Consider the following 22,422-nt stretch of genomic DNA (forward strand, 5'->3'; position numbering starts at 1 on the left):
GTGACTAAGTATCTCCTCCTAGGTGATGCCAGAAAGCAGATAATAGCTGGCAGGTCTCCTGGTTTGCAGATGAAAGGAGAACAAGTCATTGAGCTGCAAGCATTACCTGCAAGAGACCCCTGGTGTCAGGAAGGGACCAGGCATATCTCATTTATTTATTGAATTTATTTGATTTGGAGAAATGCAGTTCAGTCCTGATGAGAGAGGAATAAAACTACACTACTGATGGGCATGTTTTTGATGCTCTGGCCAAGGTGTTGGCCAATGGTTATAGATCCCAGTGTAAGTCTCAGTACATGGGGCAAATCTAGGTAGCAGACAGCAAGTACTACCACTCCAGCATGATCTAGTATATGGGTACTAGGCAGTGGCCACAAGAAATCTGAAATACAGGCAATGTCTGTCTGTCCAGAGGCATTTTTAAATATGCAGCCTTTTTAGGATAATCTTCCTACCCCTACATGCTCACAAGGGTGCTACCACTACTACAGATTTTCTTGCTACCAGAGGTTGTAATACCAAATATTGTACTCAATGCAGATATTTTTCTTAGACTGTTATACTCAAACACAAGTGGTACCTGTGCCCCTTTATTCCAGGCCAAATACAACAAACAAGCCAAGACCACCTACTTTTCAGAAACCAAAGTTCCTTAAAAGTTAAGTTTGCTTTTTGACCTACATTCTCTCTTTGTCCACATCCAGTGAACCAGGAACAATGCAATATATGCAAGGAAAGACACCTGTATTTGATCAGGTAGGCCACCTTGGTTAGACACCAATTATTTGCTATAGTCTCAATGTTCACTCTTATTGCAATAAGATCACCTAGTGTCTCTCTCAGGATGAAGTCAAGTCTCAGTTCTTCAGCAGGACTATTCAGTGCATTATCCCTTTTGGAAAGTCAGATTGTTTCAATAGTGTAGGCAGTTTATAAGGATGATTAATGAACTCTTTCCATGGCTGAGTGGTGCTCTTTGGAGTTAGTGGGGGTTTGGCTTTCTGCTATGGTATTATTACTATACCAAACTGACATCAGACCTCAGACTCAAAGTCTGGGTAGGCTTGTTCTAAAGAGAACCTCATCTGCCCACAAATGTTATTTGCCAGGACAACCAAAGGGTGCTCCTAGAGTCTTCCATGTCTCCTCTTTCTCTTCCTCCTCCTCTTCTATGTGGAACTGGCACAAATTCTGCTCCATTCCATCTTATGGGTAGGAAGGATGCGACATTGAGGAAAGTAGTCAATGAGCAAATATGGTTTAGGGAAGGGTTGAGGGTCCATTTGCAGGGAAGTGAAAGAAAATGCATTGGGCAACCAGGCCGATGTCACAAGTCCTGGAACTGCTGGGTAATACCCAAAGGGAGGTCCTGTGCTGGGAAGATTTCTGGGCATCAGGCTGGAATCCTGTTAGAAGGGAAAAAACAGAAGAGACATTTTAGAAAAATCAGTGCAGATCTTGAGTTAGATATAATTTATGAGCAGCCAGGGACTTGCCTTATGAATTTCCCCAGTGTTAAGCAATAAAAAGCTAAGTTTCAGAGAGTACTTCTAGACAGGCTCCTTAAAACAGTGTGACAAGCAGTCACTCAGGGACTGAAAAAAACCTCCAAACTTCTTGTGCTAGTCATTGACAGATTTCTGAAGGAGAGTGATACCATGATCCAGCCTGGATAACTCTATCCATTTCAGCCTTAGGAAGGATACAATATTAAGGCAAAAAGAGCAAGCCAGTTTAACAGGTTTGGATATAAGAGGGAGACAATGAGTGTCCCAAGAAATATGGTATGGTGATTGCCAAAACCAAGTTATGCAACTAGTCCTTTCCTCAAATATGGTTCTACTAACTTCTACTTAAATGACTGCTCAAGCTTCAACGTGCCAGTGAAATGCAAGGTTCTCCACCTTGGGAGGAAAAACCTGCAGCATCCTTATAGGCTCAGCAGTGCTACACCGGCTAGCACTAAGGAAGAAAGAGACTTGGGGGTCATTATTGACCACAAGATGAACATCAGCCTGCAATGCGATGCTGCGGCTAGTAAAACGAGCAAAACGCTGGCGTGCATCCACAGATGCTTCTCAAGCAAATCTCAGGATGTCATTCTCCCATTGTACTTGGCCTTGTGAGGCTGCAGCTGGAGTACCGCGTCCAGTTTTGGGCTCCACAGTTCAAAAAGGATGTGGAGAAGCTTGAGAGAGTCTAGAGAAGAGCCACGCGCATGATCAGAGGTCAGGAAAACAGAGCTTACGACAACAGACTGAGAGCCATGGGGCTCTTTAGCCTGAAAAAGCGCAGGCTCAGGGGTGATCTGGTGGCCACCTGTAAGTTTATCACAGGTGACCACCAGTATCTGGGGGAACTTTTGTTTACCAGAGCGCCCCAAGGGATGACGAGGTCGAATGGTTATAAACTATTGCAAGACCATTTCAGGCTGGCTGAAGAATTTCTTTACTTTCCGAGCCCCTTAGGTCTGGAACAGCCTGCCATCGGAGATGGTTCAAGCACCTACATTGAACACCTTCAAGAGAAAGTTGGATGCTTATCTTGCTGGGATCCTATGACCCCAGCTGACTTCCTGCCCCTCGGGCAGGGGGCTGGACTTGATGATCTTCCGAGGTCCTTTCCAGCCCTAATGTCTATGAAATCTATGAACTGACATGAAAAACTTGAGTCCCAGTGAAACAGCACAGTCAGTCCTCAAGGGGAGGAAATCAATTCCTATTCCCCTTACCCTGTCATCTTTTTGGAACACCTTCTTTACAGTGTCTTTCTGGGATTCCTCCTCCTAGGCCTTCTCAAATCCAGCTTCTGTTCTATGTACCCCACTGAAAATTCTCTAATCAAAGTCTTGGATGACCTCTTCCTAGCTAAAGTTTATAACCAGTGCTCCTTCTACCTTCTCCTCCACTTATCAGCTGCCTCTGACACCATCAGTAGTACGTCTCTTCTTTTTGGAGTTTTGTCCTTCTCCTTGGTTTCTATGACACCTCCTACCTCATAATCATTCTTTCAGCCTGTGATTTGGTGGACCTACTTCATCCTCCCACTCCACTCCATCTTTCACTGGCAGTCTGATAGGGCTCCTTCTCTTCTCTCTCAACAATTTATTTATGGATAAGCTGATCCTTAAATACAAGTTAAATTGCCTTTTATGCTGACATCTCACAGATTTTCTTCTCAACACTAAACCTACCTCTTTCATCCAAAGTAAAATCTTGCTCTCTCTCTGATAGTGCATTGTGGATAACTAGTTTGACCTCATTGTGGCTAAAATAGAGTATTTTGTCTTCCTCTCATATCCACACTCCTGCCTCCTTTCCCCATGCCAGCCTCAATTGCTCACCTGTTAATAAGTATTTAAAATACCATATTTTCTTGCATATACCACACCTTGGAATATAATATATGCCTTGTTTTTAGCAGACAGCAACATTGTCCTAAGAAAGGTTAGCTTATGGAACATCAAGACTCTTAAAAAAGGAAAATGATTGTTAATACCTCTGGAATAAGGAACAAGAAGGCATAATGTCAATTGACTCCCTTAGTTGCCTAAATAGTAATGCTATAGCTGATGCACTGTAGGGCAGACATCAAAGCAGGGTGCTTCTACCCTGGGCAGAAAATCCAGCTTAATACATGCACCCCAATTTTAGGGGGCTGATTTCTGGGGGAAAAGTGCATGTTGTATGTGAAAAAAATATGGTAGTATCCGTATGCTTTCTCTCATCTTGCCAGTTACACTTGGGAGAAGCTCCTGTAAACATAAGCAAAGCTACCACATTTTCCCAGTTCACCTAAAAACTCTCCTTTGCTGTGATATTTTCAAAAAAGCTGACAATCATTAAGCTGTCAGTGGCATGTTTCCTATCACTCTTTCTAGTGTTGTTTCCCTGTACTCCCTTGTCTTACTGTTTGTATTCACCTGTTGTATCTTCTTGTATATTTAGCTTGTAACCCTTCAGGCAGGAACTGCTGTCTGGTTCTGTGTTTGTATATTGCCTAGCACAATGGAGTTCTGATCCATGACTAGGACTCCTGGGTGCCATGGCAATAGAAACAGATAATGATGTTTGTCTTTACTGTTCCTCTGTCCAGCTAAGGTACAGTTGGAGGGACCAGTTGGTCCAGCGCACAGTTTTGGAGGGAAAGACTTTGGAGGAAATGACAAAGAAACAATTTCCATACAGAAACATCTCATCACATGTCCACAAAATTGATCTAATTTCTGGAAGAATGGCAAAATATCTTTCTATAAATAAAAAAGGTGTTCTATTACACAATGGGACATGTTCTGTGATTCTGTTTGAGTCACAGTGATGCTTCCTTTTCTTTCCTTTTCCTTGGGTATTACCTGGGAAGGGAATGATATGGAAAAGGGTGATTCTCTCTTTTACGTCCTCTACAAATGGCCTCAGTACTCACTGAAATTTCTGACTTTGGAGCAGGAATGAAATTGACTTCTGTTAGATGCTGGAGTCCACCAAAATTGCCAAATTTTTCATGTTTCCTCCACTTTGCTCGCTGGTTTTGGAACCAGATCTGGGTGCACAATGAGGAGAAGGGAGAAAGCAAATTAAGGCATGGAATGAGTACGAGATGTAAAAGGAAATTTTTACAACCATATTTTTAAAACATTTAATGGAAAATAATGAACATGGAGGGCCAATGGCAGAACCTAAGGAAAAGAATTTGTTTTCCCATTGTACCCACTATTCCACATCATGTACAGGCTCTGGGCACATTCATGAATGCACTTTTGCTAATGCGCATAAAATTTAGTACCTGCAGGGTACTTTTACACATACTCTGGGGGTGGTGCTTTAATTACAGAGGCTCTGAGAGCTGTTCTAATTTAAGCACCACAGCGGCTCATGTATCAGAATCCCTGCAATTAAAAATGGTGGTGGAGGCACTTGAGCTAAAGCTCATTCTACAAGCTTTAGTACAAGCAGCCCTGCTGCCATTTTTAAGTGCGAAGATGCTGATACATAAGATGTAGGAGGCTGCTGGAGCATGGTAATTACCACACTTCAGCAGACTCAATTAACTGAGTCTGCAACGCTCTGTAAAATATTGTGTCATCAATATAGCTCAATTGTTAACACTTTTGCTATGAAGTAGGAGATCGTCACACTGAACCCTCCAGCAAGTCCTTCACTCATTCTTATGTTGCCTGGAAAAAAAGAGCATTGCTACACTAGAGAACCCAGCCTTTGGGAAAAGTATTTAAATAAACAACTGTCAGCATGCCTCTAATTGCTACTAAGCTTCAGCTTTTTCAAGATCTCCTATCACTTTACTAGAAGTAAAGGGAAAACGCCTAGAGACCTTGGGCTTAGTGAGAGATATTGTCATTGGAAGAATGGCTGTCATTTTTGTCCACCACAGAGGGTGCATCTACACGTGGGCTTTAATGCTCATTAGCCTATTTTAATGCAGATTAGGGGGTAAATTACCTGTTACTTACCAGGTAACATTTTCAAAATCACTTGTGTAACTTGATGGTAGGATTTAGGTTCTGAAGGGTACTTCTATATCTAGGTATCTACCAAATTCATGGCGGAAGTGGACTGTACGGCAGCTCCTTTAAACTTACAGGTTCCCATGCATGTCCCCACCACTGATTGGCAGAGGAGCCTTGCCACTCACTTCTAATGGGCAGGGAGGTGAAAACTGCAGTTTTAAATAAAAATACTACCATTTTTGCTTCCTGGTCAGTCAACAATATGCAGCAGGGCCACCAGGGTCCCTCAGCCAATCAGGAATGGGGGAGCAGTGTGCAGGGGCACCTGTAAGATTAAAGGGGTTGCTGTGCACCATGAATTCAGTAGGTCCCTATCTATATCACTTCAATATTGAGCCCAGTAGTGCTGTACTGAGGTATATCATACCCACTCTGAGTATGTTTCTTCCCAAACTGGAGATGCAAAGCTTACCAATGTGCATACCACTTCCAGGCTTGGAGATATCATGTATGGAGTGGCCACAGGATGTCCAAGTAGAGTGCTATCTAGTGTTGTAATTAAGCCATACTGATATACAGAAATTACTTGGGTGATTTCAATACTTTTACTGCTCTGTTCTAAACAAGAAACTCTTAATTTTTCCTAAGAAGCTTTGCCCTGCTAGCTGATTTGACCTTTCAGGCTAGATGCAGAGACTTGCCTACATATTTAAGTACAATCAAAAGAGTGTACCTGAGTGTATCATTTAATGCATTACTTTGAACATTTGAGCTCACCTCTTCTCATATAACTGAATGATTCAAAAGCTTGTTGGTGAAATGCAAGCCTCATCTTTCTAGGTAAATGGTTCTAATCGGATATAAAATGTTAGTGACCCGAAGTATTTGAATATGTATTTCTTTCTAAATCCAGTGACTAATGGCTAAATTATTTTTGCATCCCCTACCCAGAAACTAATTGGAACATTTGGTGTCTGTTATTTTGCTATTAGCCAGAAGTGCCTGAGGTTATGAAAAGGACAACCTTGTTTATTTGAGGTTAGATTGGGTTTATAACTGCTTAGACTATCTGAAATGACTCAATTCAGTTCCTAGTGGACAGGGTTCGTGTGACAGGAAGTACCATAAAATGGCCACTTTCTGCATTGTTAATGTGCTCAGGAACAAAAGGGGTTATGGAGACTGAATCTCAGTCTTCAAGGTGGTCCTTCCAAACTCAGCAGGCAAAGACATATTCTTTGATTCCTAGGTTTTAAGGTGAGAGGAGACTACTGTCTGACCTCCTGCATAACAAAGACAATCCATTTCCCTGATTTAATTCCTGCTTCAAGTCCAATAGTATGGTTCAGCTAGTATACATCTTTTAAAGAAAATCCAATCCTGTTTTTGAAATTTCTAGTAATGGGGAATCCACTACGATCACAGATCAATCATTCACCTGGGTAATTATATTCATAGTTAAACATCTGTATCTTATTTGTAGACTGAATTTATTTAACTTCAACTTTCAGCCATTCTATCTTATTAGTTCTTTGCATTTTAGACTGAGTAGGCCTCTATTATCAAATATCTATCCACCATCTAGTTAATTTCTCTACTGTGACCAAGCCACTCGTTAGTCTTCTTTTTTCTAAAATAAACAGATTGATCTTCTTGAGTCTTTCACTGAAAGATAGGTTTTTTGACCCTCTGGCCCTTATTGTGCCTCTTCTCTGAAACTTTTTCAATTTTTTAACATCCTGCATGAAGTCTAACTAGAACTGCATCCTGTATTCCAGTAGTGACCTCTTGAATGCTAAATACAGAGATGACGCCATCTCCCTGCTCCTATTTGAAGATCCCCTGCTCACATATGCAAGAATTTCATTAGCCTGTTTGATTACAGAATCATACTTGAAACTTAGGTTCAGCTGATTGTCCAACATGAGCCCCAAATCTTTTATAGGCACGGGTTCCCACATTCTGGAAGGGTGGCCTATATTATTTGTTTCTAAATGCCTGACCTTTCATTTGCTATTTTCTTGAACCCAGACTACCAAGCAATCCAGATTGCTTTGTATTAGTGACCTAGCTTCTTCATTATTTATGGATCCCTCATCCTTGTTTCATCTTCGCACTTTTATCAGAAAAGATATTACTGCTCACTGATTAAAAAGTTAAAAGCATAAGACCAGTGATCAGTCCTTGCTGAATCTCAGTAGAAATGCTTGATGATGACTTACTTTTCAAAATGTAACAGCAAATGTGTATCAGACACACTGTTTTTAATACACTGAACAGTGCATCATGTTGATTTTGTATCATTCTGGTTTCTTAATCCAAAAGTTAGGTATTATCAAATGCAATGCCTTACAAACATTTAATCGCTTCAATAGTATTACCTTTATCAATCAAACTTGTCATCTTATAAAAAAAGATACCAAGTTAGTTTGACATGATATATTTTCCATGAACTCATGTTGATTGGTATTAATTATATTACCCTCCTTTTAATTCCTAATTAATAGGGTCATATATCAGCTGTTCCATTATTTTGCCAGGAATCAATGTCAAGCTGACAGACCCATAATTAAGCAATCATCCTGTTTACCCTTTTTTAAATATTGGCACAACATGAGCTTTCTTCCAGTCCCTTGGAAATTCCCTAGTGTTCCAAGATTTATTGAATATTAACATTAATGACCCAAAGAGCTTTTCAGTCCGCTTTTAAAGCACCTGATAGTATTAAAATATCTGACTACTGTAGCTGCTGTTTTACATTCCTCTCAGCTACTGTTGGGAGTGGAAAGTCTTTCATCATCATCCTGTGATATGACTATATCATCTAGCTTTTTCAAAGTACAGAACAGAAATATTTATTGAACATTTCAACCTTTTCTGCATTAATTATTGACTATTTTACCATTTCATCTAGTAATGGAAAACTGCATAGTTAAGATTCCTTTTGTTCTCAAACTTAATACCTCCTTATTGTCTTTAACTATGATGGTCATACATTTGTTTTAGTGTCCTTTTGCTTCCTTTATTAATGTTCTACAATGTCTATCTTCTCATTTATATACACTGCTGTCAGCATCCCCCTTTTTGTTTCATATATGTGGGTATATGTATGTGTACTATATAATTTTTATAGCTACTTCCACTAATCCTCTATGACCAACTTGGTTTTGAACCTTTCTTTGTTTTTTTAACTTGATTATAGGATTTTGACTTTTTGAACCTCTACTGAAATATTATTTGATAATCTTCTTGTTATCTGTCATATCCTTCTGTTTAAATTCTTTCTCCCTGGTGATTTCGCTTATAATTTCTTTGTGAAATTGGTCCTTCTAAGGCATCAAGTATCTGTATTACTTGTTTAGATTCTACTGACTTTGTACATAACATATGTGACCTTTGTACTTAAGCAACCAGAAATTTTTAATCCTGTTATTAATATTCCTTTATTTGTCAAGATGAAGTCTAATATAGAACTCCCTCTGTTGGATGCAACACTATTTGAGTTAATAAATTGTCATATATAATTACTAGAATTTTGAAGGACAATTTAATTCTGGCAGTGGGAAACCTCCAGCATTTGTCATTTAAGGTAAAGTCTATTAATAATGCAGCTTTTTTGGTACATACTATAAATAATTGTTTAAAGAGCCAATTATTCCATCATCTTGTGCAGTTGGGTGTTCAGTAGCATACACTAACTACTTCCCCATCTTGGCATTTATATATGCTGGTAGGGCATTGTGGGTAAATGGAGAGATGTTCACAATTTTAATGTTTCTGTTACCTAAATATAGGAAAATAATATTATAGCTAGTCAATAGACCCAGTCTTTTAATAATCAGTAGGTTGCTTTTTGTATTTCTTTATTATATTGGGATTAATTGATATATAATTTGCAAAGATGACTATGGCAAGTATGGAAACATTCTGCTTCTTAAACCAATCCTAGAGGGAGCTCTGAATGACATCCTAAATGCTTGGATCTCCCAATTCAGATATGGGTTCTTTATCCATAGTTTGGCTCCCTATATTTAGAGTTTCAAGTATATTGAAGTCTCCTCCAGTTACTTGTAAGCAACACAGATTTCACATGGAGTGAGAGTATAGGGATCAGATCCTCCTCTCGGACAAATCAACAAAACTCAATTAAAGTCAATCTACCTACACTAATTTGGACAAATGAACTTTTTGTCCTCTACCATACCGTTGACCACATCACCAGAATCAGCTATAACCACCCTCTGGCAAAAAGAATGGGAGAAACTAAGCAACAAAGCTGTTGAACGGAGCTGGAGAGGAGTTACCCCCAGTGAAGAGTTAGCATCCGGCTCCAATTACAAATGGCATATATGGGGGAGCCTGAACAGATTGAAAGTGAGTCTTGACCAGTGCAACTTTGTCATAAAATCATGGGGCTTCTACACAACTGGCCGATGTGTTTGTCAGGAGAAGCAAAACATGAATCATCTCCTAAAATGCCCTGTAGTATTACAATGCACCCCATAAGATCTGGCAACACCAGCACCAGAAGCAGTGGCCTATGCAGAATATTGGGAACAGACCATATAGAAAGATTGGATTGGAGACATGACAAAGAAGAATTTGCACCTCTTGAGAATATAGTAGTATCAGACACAGAACTAATCCCTGCAATAGAGCAGGTGTCAGCAACCCATGGCCTGCGGGCGATATCTGGCCCACAGAGCCACTGCATTTGGCTTGAAGTCCTGCGGTTTCAGTGTCGTTCAGCAGTGAGGGTTTTGCTCATGCTGTGCTGCATGTCACTGCTCTGCAGCTGGGCAATGGGGACCTCTCCCATGCTGCACCACAGCTGGGCAGTAGGGAGAAGCAGCAACAGCAGCAACTGGTTTCCAGTACCACCCACCGTGGACCCAAGCCAGACCAATTTGTACCACCACCAAAATATGTTGCTGACTGCTACTGCAATAAGCTGTTTCCATTTGTTCTATTTTCTGAGACTCTGTAGAACACGAATGCGGAATACTGAATGTGCATTTAAGCAACATCTATAAAAAGTCAATAAATGATTAATAAATAGCTTTTAAAAGTGATCAATTGGCAGTTGTAAAGTCAGCCACTTGCTAGTAACAATTTCTAAGGCATATTAGTGATGTCTGTAAGGACTTTGATACATACTGCACTTAAGCTTCTCAGATATTGATTGGTGTTAGTTTGAGTTTAGGGCTGTTGTACTTTCAGGCTAAAAACCTTCCCTGACTGTCCCTGACCTGTGCAGCTGTGAGTTGCCACTTGAAGGCTGGCGAGTGGGAGCCTAACTAGGAGTCACAACTGTGAGTTACTTACTAGGCCTGTGTGAAGCAGCTAGTATTCGCTTCGGATTCAGATTCGGTCAATTCAGGGGACAGTGATTCGATTCAGTGATTCGAATCACTGGTCTGATTCGATTTGGCCAGCTCTATGAATCAGTCAGGCCAGGGCCATCCCCCGCCTACTCTCCCAGCGCAGCAACGGCTGCCCCAGCTCCTGGCACGTGTTTAAAAAAAAAAAAAAAAAAAAGCTCCGACTCACTGGGTGCTGCCAGGCAGGGGGCAATCCCTGCTGCCCTCCCACTGCCCCAGGCTGCCTGGGGAGCTCAGCACGAGCCCCACAATCCTCCCTCACTCCCCCAACCCCCCTGGGGTGCCCCGCATGGGCCAGCTCCAGCCCTTTAAGAGAAAAAAAAGAAAGAAAAAGCCCCAGGATTTACTGCTCCTGCCAGCAGGGGCGATTCCTGCTGCCCTGCATTGCCCTGTGCCATGTTGGGGGCTCTGCATGATCCCCCAAAGCCCCAATGCCACTGCAGGAGTGGTGAGTGTGCGGCTTTTCTCGGCTTTTTTTTCTTAAAGGACTAGAGCTGGCCTGGGTGGGGCACCCATGGAGGGGCTGGTCAGAGAGGCAGGGGTCAGGGAGCTTGTGGCAGAGCCCTCCATGCAGTGTGGGGCAGTAGGGGGCAGCAGGGATTGCCCCCCCCGCCTTGCAGCACCCGGTGAGCAGCGGGGATTTTCTTTAAAGTACCAAGCTGGGAAGGGGGGCAGCTATGGGGGGGGGGGCTGGGGAGCAGGTGGGGGTCAGTGGGGCTGGGGGAGTGGGGAGTCAGGGTGTCTGGCAGGGGTCCTCCCATGGTCCCCTTCCCACTCCCCCACTGATAGTGCTTACCAGTTCAGAGTGGCTGCAGCTCCGTGCTGCAGCCAGCGGGGACTGTCCGAATCAAAGTTCTCCAAATCTTTTCCAAAGATTCGGATAGCTTTGAATCGAGTCAGACCTTGGTCCTCTGATTCAATTCAGATTCAGAGATTCGGCAACCAAATCCGGCCGAATCTCCTCCGAATCAAATCACCACCTGAAGCTTTATGTAGCCCTCTTGCCCATGCAGAACAGGAGGGCGGGGGAGGAGCAACTGCATTCTGGGATGCTGGAGGACTGCAATTTGGTCATCTTATCTTTGGGGAGTGGCCACATATTCTTGGAATATCAACTGGGTAACACAAGTTAGAAATAAACTTGCCCCCGAGTAATATAATTTTGAGATGCCTAAAGGGTGCTTAAAATATGTTTACATATTTGTGGACAATCCAAGGGTTAAGAGCTCCCTGAACTGCCTCAAATTAATGTCTAACAAAGCCAAATCAGGAAATTTGGTTAATTCATCATGTCGAGGGGATTGGCAATGATGACTAATTATCAATTAATGGCTAATTATTAGTATTGACTTTTTGTGAGTTGATTTTCCATTTCATACTGAGACACAGTAAAGAAGGATTTTTGCCATTTGTAATGAAAAAGCATGCTACAAAAATTCTTAGTGCAAACTACCCACTCTGGCTTACCATATGAAAATTGTATGATTATACAGTTAAATACTTAATGTACAACTTATTCACTGCAAAGAGGTTCAGATTACTCACCATGTAAGAATAACATTACTGTAATGGAGCAAAATTATCAACTGAAGATTTTTGCTTCGGTCTCTTATGTGCCCTCATCAGTGAAACAGAAGATGATTCTGCAGAATGGAATAGTTGATTGTCCATATCTTGCTGAACCAAGAAAAGCTGAAGTCTGTTCAATGCTTTGCAAACATCAGCTGGCTTGACAGTGGTATGGACTTTTAACATGACTAATTACCAGAAGCAAATTTCATTGTGATTTAGTATGAGTATATATTTGGAAATGAGTAATTATACTTTAACAGACGATGAATTAGCCAGATGTTTTCAGTACAAACTAATATTGGTGAGTTATCGCAGTGACTAATTAACCAGATTTTCATGTATGCTTAGAGCATCTGTTAATTATTCAAACCCTTTCGTTATTTCCATTTCCTTGGTCTCATCTGGGGTGAAAAGTACTTTCTCCCTATCTGTAAAATTGGGATACAGCTACTGACCTCCTCTGTAAAATATTTTGAAATCTGAAGAAGGAAAGTTCTTTAAAACCACCAGTGAGCGTTATGATAAACTATTTGCAAACAAGCTCTGAAAAGAAAGCATGTATGCTTGAGTTGGAGTGGTATGTCTGCCATATTAGGAACACAGCATGTACCTGAACCCTGGTTTCTGGAAGGTTGATCTTTGCTGCTAGTTGGTTCCTCATGTGAATGTCTGGGTAGTGTGTGACTTGGAAGATCTTTTCCAGCTCCCGCAGTTGCTCCACTGTGAATGTTGTCCGGATTCTCCGCTTCCCTTTCTTCTCATCTGTCCGAACAGGCAAAAATGGATCAGGCTTCAGATTAAGGATGAATTTACAAGGAATTTTTAAAGGGCCATGAAATGATTCTTAGATGTTTTAATAAATCCAGTGTTATGGAGTTCAGCAAGTCAGTAAGTTGCTTAGAACCATCTCTACCACTGTCTAGGGATGTGCTGATAACCACTTTTAATACAAACGACTCATGACTATGACATACTTAGAGCATCTCATGATAATTTAAGCCTTTATAAGCTATTTATAAAGGAATGTTCAAAGTCAAGTGACAGAAACATTCACATGTTCAGCCTTTCATCCCCAGGTCTGTATCCCTCACTGGAAGCAATCATTTGCTCCCTTTCATCCGTGTGATTTTCCATCCCTAAATTTTCCTGCTATGCTCTTCTTACTGAAATTGGCTATGATGGCTCTGGAAATAATACAGCTCCTGTAAGTGGAGGCTAAGCCTGCAAGTGCTCCTACCGCCCTTTATTTTTATTTTTAAAGCATTCAGAATTCTCCCTTGATTTGATTTTCCTGTCGACTAGGAAATCTGTGTTGTTTCATGTTGCAGAAAAATGGCAAAATGAGAGAGTACAATAGCTTCCTTGCCTTGGATGAAATGTTTTAATCTTGCTTTAAGGGCACAAGTGAAGTCCTTTGCTGGCCTTGGCTTCATTCCTCTGCTTGTTTGTCTACTACATAAAACTACCAGGTTCAGGCTACTGCAATCACTGCTGCTCATTAAAAGGGTCTTATAACTTTCACACTGTTCCCTGGTGCACCCCTGGTCTGTTTGCTTTCTAGTTGTGGTCCTCTTGTCTTAAAACATAGCTTGCAAGTTATTTTGGACAAGCATAATTTCTTTATTATATGTTTTTAGAGTTCCCAACCCAAAGGTGCTTTGTACTATAGGTGTTAGAGCAATACAATAATAAATAAGAACAACTACCAACTATAACTTCTGTCTTACGAGATCAACCATATATGCAGGGTTTGAAATACGGTGGAGGGCTCGGAGAGGCTGAGCCCCACCCCCCAGGAGACAAAAGCCTCCGACCCACCCTGGGCCTTTCTAAGTAGCTCAGGCAGCAGTGATGGTGGCAGCGCCTTCCAGCTTTTGGCTGCCACTGTTGCAGACCTCCCTAAGAGCTGGAGTGTAATTCAAACCCTCCATATACTTGCTTAAATCTTTTTTTCTTTAAAGGTTAAAAGTCAAGCGGATAGCCATTTGACATGATTTAGAGTTTTTACTAATTTCACTGTATTGCAACTCTCCTTATTTTCACCTGTGAGGTCAAATTTATGCCCGAAGTCTTCCCAAGTCTTCTGTTTATGGAGAGACAAGCAAACAACTGTAGATCACTTGTTTCTGCTAACTGCCCCATTCTTTCACTAGTATTTATGGTTAAGTGACAATCTCTAAGTAACTAACATGGTGTTTGTTGCCTCAGAAATGTTACCTTATACCTGGGGTTCACCACCAGAGTGTTTGTTGCTCACCAAGGCAATCCTAGTGATCCACCAAGATCTGTTATTAAATCACTTTATTAAATGGAAAAGGATGTACAAAGCACAACAATGAGTCCTGCATCCTCACTGTGCAATGATTTATTAATCTGCACATCTGGATGTGTATTTCAGTTTCCTGTTTGCAAATATGCTGAGGACATTTATTCATTCAGAGTGGATCCCGCTGGCAGCCCTTCAATGGAAAGTGTACCTTGTGAATGGGCTTTAATAAGGTTTAAGTTGCAAATCTATGTTTTATAAGAAACCATTTAGTGAGCAGTTTTACAGCCCCTGGATAACTTGATGGGCTGCATTGTACTGCACAGTTTGTCAAAAAAATCTGTTTCTATATATTTTATAGCTAGTCAGGCTCAATGTAAATTATGGGGCTACTTGGTCATGCATAAGTGTAACTGAATTTTTAGTTCGCTGACAGCTCAAAAAATATTTTGTGAACAGAAATTCTGGGAAAAAATCATCTGGGGGCTGAATGAATTGACTTAATTACAAGAAATCATTTTGCTGATGGTTAAACGTAAGTTTGATTTTTAAAATTAAATTGAAGGACACCCCTACATAAAAAGTCATTTTAGAAAAAAAAATTCAAAACATTTCATTAAAAAAAATTGGACAATGAAACTCTTCAGCTTTTTCCAGTTTTACTTGTTTTCCCTACATACTTTGACAAAACTGACACAAAATCCATGAAATCTGTTGACTGAAAAAATGTGCCCAGCTCAGCTGGATGTTCTACTGTGATGAGATTTACATTCAGCAAAGCAAGGATAAGGGACATACCCCACAATATAAAGGTGATCTTTTGGTGCAATGAACTAAGAACATAGGACTGAAATGGGACTTTTCTGCCACTGAGTCCAGACCCCAGTATTTCCAGGTAACCATTTACTCAGAATTCCCCACAATTGCCACTTCCAACCTTTATACACACAGCTACATGGAGCAAAGCCAGATATACCAGAAATGCCCTAAAGCATGTCCTTGATAAAAGCAGGGGAGATGAGAGCACTGCCAGTGTCCTACAATACTGGTTCATATATGTCGAAACTCTTCTATTACTCCCCTCTGCATGGTCCTCCACTGGTGGTATGGTACAGAGATGACCTGTGAATGTTGCAAAGTTTGTTGGGTTTTTTTTCCTACTGAACTTGTAAAACTGAAATGTGATGTGACCCTAATGTTTCTAATCCAGCTAGTAACCACGATGATTTTGTTGCTTGGTGACCTGAGGCACCTGATAATGTCCCTGATGCATTGTTTTTATTTCGATAGAGAGCATCACTTATCTGAATAATAACTTATGGTCTTCCATAGTTTGGTTAAATCAGCCAGTGTATATCAAGCGACAGTCAGGAAACCTAGTCTAAGAAGAACCAATTAACTGGGGAAAGATAGTCATCTATCTCAAAACCAGTAACTTGTGCTGCTTTTGTTGAATATTTTATTATTATAAACCTTTCCTTTTTGGGGACTGAACACTTGGCAAGATGCGTCATGCCAGTTCTTAGGCAATATAAATGCTCTACAAGCTACGGAAAAACCGCTCATAAATTGCCTGACTTGGAATTGCCTGCTGTATCATTACCATGCTGACATGGAAAACCAATCAATTACCAGCTCTGAGAACACAGTCTGGCAGCAAGGCTACTGGGATATAGTTGTTAGGGACCAGTAGGTGATTTATTTGATCTGGGAAATAGTAGCTTTCCTGGCACAGCTGAGATGCTTTCAAAATGGGTCCAGTTATGTAAGAACATGAGAAGAACATATTGACTACCCTGAGCTTTGTCATTATCCCTGTATCTCAGAATCAAGCTTCAGTATGGACTAATAAAACTCATGTCTCAAAGCTAAAGCCAAACTACTGAACTTTTGACTGGTATATCCATGTACTTCTCATTAGACTGTATGCTTCACTTTAGCCCTAAGGAGCAAATGTCATTTACAGTGAATCTTGTTGACACAGTGTTCTGAAATAAGAAACATTTTGTGCATATATATATATATGTAGAAGAGAGAAGTGGTCAAAATTTCACTGAAACCCTGAGCTGCCTCAGTTTGAAATCTCCACTCAGTCTGTGAATGCCAGAGACTGAACTTTGTTCATGGTGATGGATCTTTTGTAGGAGAATTTTTACCCTGAGCCTCCATGAGTTTGGTCAGCCATCAAACCCTTCTGAGAGACACCACAGAATACCAAGATCAGTAATATTATGGTAATATTCTGTCAGATAGATGATGCTTCATCACACAACCATGATTCTATATGCTATACTCACACTGTTATTTAATAATTATTTATATTGCACAAGTGTCTAGAGACCAATGAGTCGAGGGCTTCAGTGTGCTGAGCACTGTACAGACATACTGAAAATGATCGCCCTTTGCTTATAGAAAGCAAACATACAATCACAGTCATGGTCTCTACCTTATTATGTGGAACCATGGCTATAACAAAGGATCCTTAGCCCCAGAAACACAAAACTCTTCCATTTCAGCTAAAAAGCAAAACCTGTGTTGGTTGACTTTTAATCTTTGTGTAGGTCAGTCCTTCAAGGGTAACATGTTCACACATACTTGAGCTAATCCATTGTGGTAAGAAATTGGAATGTATGCTTTTGGTCAGGCACAAAGCCTAGCTTAAGGACTTTCAGCTATCTGGCATGTTATTTGGTACACAGGTAATTGGATATAATTTAATCTTCTAAAGGGGCACAGGAATCAAGCTAGTATAAGCAACAGAAGAACATCTCAAAAACAACCAGAAAATCAAGACATTAATAATCAGGGGTACAGCTGAGACTCATGGGGTAAATACTGTTCCTGAGTCTACAGGGTTGGCTGCAAAGCCTCCTCTAAAAGGAAAATGTGAGAATGATCTATGAGGCAAGGATTTCTTAATGGGATATCTTTTACTAGACCAACTATGCATTTGGGATAAACAGTTGGCCTGATAAAAGCTATCACCCCAAGCAATCCTTGCCTCTTGCATAATTTCTGGACCATCCCAACTACATCAATCTTACACTATTATAAGAATGGTTTAGATAATATTAAGATATGTATTCAGCTGGTATAAATCAGTGTGGCTAAGTTACTGGAGCTATGACAGTTTGCACCCGCTGAGAATTTGGCCAAACGTATTGAACAGTTAAGTGTTGTCAGAAACAATGCCAGTGTTTGAACAGAGGAAAGAACTTTGCAGGGACCATGCCAACATTCCCAGTCTCACGGACAGCCCGTTAAGTGCCAAGGATCAACAATGTCCATCAGAAACAGAAGGCTCTTGAGCTTCTATTATCTTATGTAAAGTTCTCTGATATAAATAGTATTGGATTTGCCATGAGCTGGAAAAAATGTTGCTGGCATTATTCTAATAGTCCTGACCTTCTATTTGGGTATGCTTCTCAAGAGGCTTGGTGAATTCTTTCTGAGTAAGCATATTACATAAGAGTCTATACCTACAGTACCCAGATGTATCATTTCTGAGAGCAGTTTCTCAGATTTGAAATTTATCAAAATTAAACAAAACAAAATAACCTGAGACTAACAATGGGCTAGAAGAGACCACGGGAACTGGCTTTGATTTGAACTGGAAATGAAATTACTGGCAAAATAAATGATGGCAAACTAATCAAAGATGTTGCTGGTAGGAAGACTAGAAGAGTGTTTTTTTTTAAATTACATCTAATCAGTTGTTCTCCTTATTCTTAAAAAAAATCTAGTTAAAAAAAATATGAAACTGCACATTAAAATTCTCCCCTGCATGATGAAACTTTTTCTGACTCTAGCTTTGAGATTTTTCTTTGCCTTGGGACTTCGGCTGAGAGATCCCATAGCAAACAACAGCATTCAAAATTACAGTCTAATAAAGAACGTGGGAGGAAGATATAAGACTAGAAAATTTTGGAACTGTAACATTGGCTTTACAAATTTGGTTCCAGAGTCTCTGGGGAAATAAGAATACGTATGAGTTTTCCAAGCTTGCTCTCTATGTAAAAGCTGGAGATATTCAAGTGTGTTTTATGCTCTGTGAAAGGTATCTGAGTACAGGTTAACTGACTACTGAAACCAAGCCTGCGAGTATCAAGCAGTGAAATACGTCAGTCTGTGAGGATGTTGTAGAGATACAGCTGCCTTTGCATTAACTATGGATATTAAAAGGGCCAGATTCTCAATTTATGTAAATCAGTAAAGTTCCATTAAAATTGATAACCACAGTTGTAGTCTAGACCTAATTATAAATAGGCTTAGGACAAAAGCAGGACCCCAATGCCAAAACACCTAAACTCCATGGAAACATAAGTCCAGATTCCACTTCCATCTCTGATCCTTGGCCTTTAAGACCTACTGTGGAGAAAGGCCAGCAAAACAATGCCAGTACATTTAGAGCTAGTCCTGCTCCCAGTTCAAAGGGATCAAATTTAATTTGCACCAAAGTCCCATTATGTCATTCAAGCTCAGTGAAAATGGGTCATTTGTACTGCCATAAGGTAACTGAAGCACATAAAGTTGTACCTGAGACAGCTTTACTATAACATAGCAGAATAGTAGAGTTCGAAGGGACCTTAGGAGGTCATGTAGTCCACCTCCCCCCTCAAGGCAGGATGTCTAAACCATCCCAGTCAAATGTTTGTTTAACCTGCTGTTAAAAACATCTAAGGATAGAGATTCCACAGCCTCTGTGGATAGCACTGTAGCTGCAAAGCATGAGCTTCAACATGGGTTGTACAAGCTCAGCTTGAGCCTTCCATGAAGACCTGGCCCTAGCTCTTCTCCAAAGGTTCCAAGAAAGCTGGTTCAGGTATGCTTTCAATATTGCATTCACACTTCATGGCTACATCCACACAAGCGCACTGTGCATGTCCCTGGGAACAAATAGCAGTGGCACATATTTGTGCCACTACTACTTGTCCCCAGGCACTCATCTGCCTGCACACTCTAGCACACAGTAAATTGCCTTGAGTGGAGTAGTGGAGGCTGGGACCAGCACCTGGGCTGGCCCCAGCAGCCTACCTGGGGGGCTGGGGACTTCCCAGGGCTGCAGCAGTGGGGATCCAGGCATGCAGAGCCTGGCTGGCAGCCAGAGTGTGGCTCTGGCTGGCCAGAATCTGATTACAATTGACGCATGCTGTTGCCACGTGGGCCGCACCGCTATTTTTCTCTGTGCTTTTTTTAGATGCCAGGATTTCCCGGTATCTAATTTTGCTGCTGCGCTACAAATATGCACCATGTACGGTGTATGCATTTTGCAGCACCTCAAAAGGCTTTACGTGTTTTACGATGCCTCAAAAGGATTTGAGGCTCCACAAATGGCATCCACTCATGTGGATGAGGTTCATGATTGCATTTAACTCATTTAGTCTCAATAGGTATGTTGACTCATTGGAGGGGCAATAGGCAAAATGACTGAGGAGCATTTTGATGTCCTTCCCATTACATCTCCCTTGATCTTGGTTAAGGTTACCAGATGAAAGGTAGGTTTGACTTCCCTGTAGTAGCACCTCTGATTACTGTAGAGCTATATTTTTATGTACATGATAGCTAAATCCAAACACTCTGCTTGTTTTGTGAAAGTTTCTTTGCAAATAGTTAAAAAAGGAAGTGTGGGCTTAGCTGTACATATTTATTATAAGTATTTTTAATTTTAGCAATAACTTTTTGATGTGCAACTAATTCAGGTATATCATTTGTGTCTTTCAAGAAATATTTCACAGTAAGCATAAGCATCTTTTTATTTCTGAAGTCATAGAAACAGAGAAAATTAGGGTTGGAAAGGACCTCAGGAGCTCATCTAGTCCAACCTCCTGTTCAAAGCGGGACCAGCCCCAACTAGATCATCCCAGCCAAGGCTTTGTCTAATTAGGTCTTAAAAACCTCTAAGGATGGAGATTCCATAACCTCTTTGGGTAACCTGTTCCAGTGTTTTACTACCCTCCTAGTTTCTAATATCTAACCTAAACTTCCCTTGCTGCAACTTGAGACCATTGTTCCTTGTTCTGTTATCTGCCACCACTAAGACCAGTCCCAATCTATCCTCTTAGGCACCTCCCTTCAGATAGTTGAAGGTTGTTATTAAATCCCCTCTAAGTCTTCTCTTCTCCAGACTAAATAAGCCCAGTTCTCTCAGTCTCTTCTCAGAAGTCATGTCTTCCAACCATTCTTATTACCTTCTGCTGCACTCTCTCAAATTTGTCCATATCCATTCTTTAGAAAAGGGCTCAGAACTGGACACAGTACTCCAGATGTGGCTTCACCAGTGCTCAATAGAGGAGAATAATTACTTCCCTTGATCTTCCAGCAATGCTCCAACTGATGCAGCTCAATATGCCATTAACCTTCTTTGCAGCGATGGCACATTGTTGGCTCATATTCATCTTACTATCCACTGTAAGCCCCAGGTCTTTTATTGCAGCTCTGCAGTAAATGACCTGGTGGACCAAGCCTTTAGTGATGCATGGGATTGTTCTGTCCTAAGTGCAGGACTTTACACTTGTCTTTGTTGAACTTCATGAGATCTCTTTTGGTCCAGTCCTCCAATTTATTGAGGTCTTTCTGAACCCTAGCCCTACCCTCCAGCATATTACTACTCCCCACAACTTGGTGTCATCTGCAAACTTGCTGAGGGTGCACTTTATTCCATCTTCCAAGGCACTAATGAAGATATTAAACAAGTCTGGCCCCAGGACCAACCCCTGGGGCACTCCACTTAATGTCTAGTTGGCAGCTGGTATCAAGTCACTGACTACTACCCTCTGAGCCCAACACTTCAGCCAGTCTTCTGTCCACCTTCCAGTCCATTCATCTAACCCATACTTCCTTAGCTTGCTTGTGAGAATGTTGTGGGAGACTGTATCAAAAGCCTTGCTAAAGTCAAGGTATATCATATCTACTCTTCTTTTCGCATCCACAGAGCTGGTCATCTCATCATAGAAGGTAGTCAGGTTGGTCAGGCAGGACTTGTCCCTGGTGAATCCATGCTGACTGTTCCTAATCACCTTCTCCTCCTCCAAGTGCTTAGAAATGGATTTCTTGAGGACCTGCTTCATGATTTTTCCAGAGATTGAAGTGAGACTGTAGTCCCCTGGATCTTAAAGATGGGCACTATATTTGCCCTTTTCCAATTGTCTGGGACCTCTTCCAATCAGCATGAATTTTCAAAGATGATATCCAGTGGCTCTGCAGTCAATCAGCTAACTCCCTCAGCATCCTCAGGTGCAGCCCATCCAGCCCCATGGACTTGGGCATGTCCAGGTATGCTAATTAGTCCCTAACCTGTTCTTTTGCCACTGTTGGCTGCTCACCTTGAATACGTAGGTGCACTCATTTATTATATATATAGTTCTCTCGCTCTCCCTCTCTCTCTCTAGATACACATCTAGATATATAGCTATACATATATACATATACATATACCTACATCTACATCTACCTATATATATGTATAGATAGATACATAGTAAGTGCTCACCTCAAAAAGTAGATGCACCTACTAATTTACAGTCCCTTTAAAAGACTTATTCTTTCTTTCTGTTTTTAATTCACGTTGACTCTAGATGCATTGGTCTCCCTGCCAGCTCCTTCAGCTCACTTCCCCTGATGCTTAAATGGTTCAGTGAAATTGTTAGTGCTGGTCGAGCATCAGGGTGAAGGTGATTATTCCTCTTTAAAAAAAGTAGATTATTATGTTGTGCTTCACTGATGGCAGTAAAACCAAATTT

At 41.0% G+C, this 22,422-nt stretch overlaps 1 protein-coding gene across 1 annotated transcript in view; it reads right to left on the reverse strand.

Annotated features, from left to right (window-relative positions):
• Window positions 1–548: 548 nt before the first annotated feature.
• The window catches only part of ISX (intestine specific homeobox), a 41,840-nt gene continuing 19,966 nt past the window's right edge, over window positions 549–22,422 (reverse strand). Inside the window, exons 3-5 of the mRNA XM_090041084.1 lie at window positions 13,028–13,179; window positions 4,423–4,539; window positions 549–1,406 (exon numbers count right to left, since the gene is read on the reverse strand). Of these exons, the coding sequence (XP_089897210.1) occupies window positions 1,170–1,406; window positions 4,423–4,539; window positions 13,028–13,179 (506 nt within the window). The 3' untranslated portion in view covers window positions 549–1,169. The remainder of the gene's footprint in view (window positions 1,407–4,422; window positions 4,540–13,027; window positions 13,180–22,422) is intronic.

Source organism: Crocodylus siamensis, chromosome 4 (assembly GCF_052110815.1).
Source record: "Crocodylus siamensis isolate JL-2025a chromosome 4, ASM5211081v1, whole genome shotgun sequence".
In the NCBI taxonomy this organism is placed as follows: domain Eukaryota; kingdom Metazoa; phylum Chordata; order Crocodylia; family Crocodylidae; genus Crocodylus; species Crocodylus siamensis.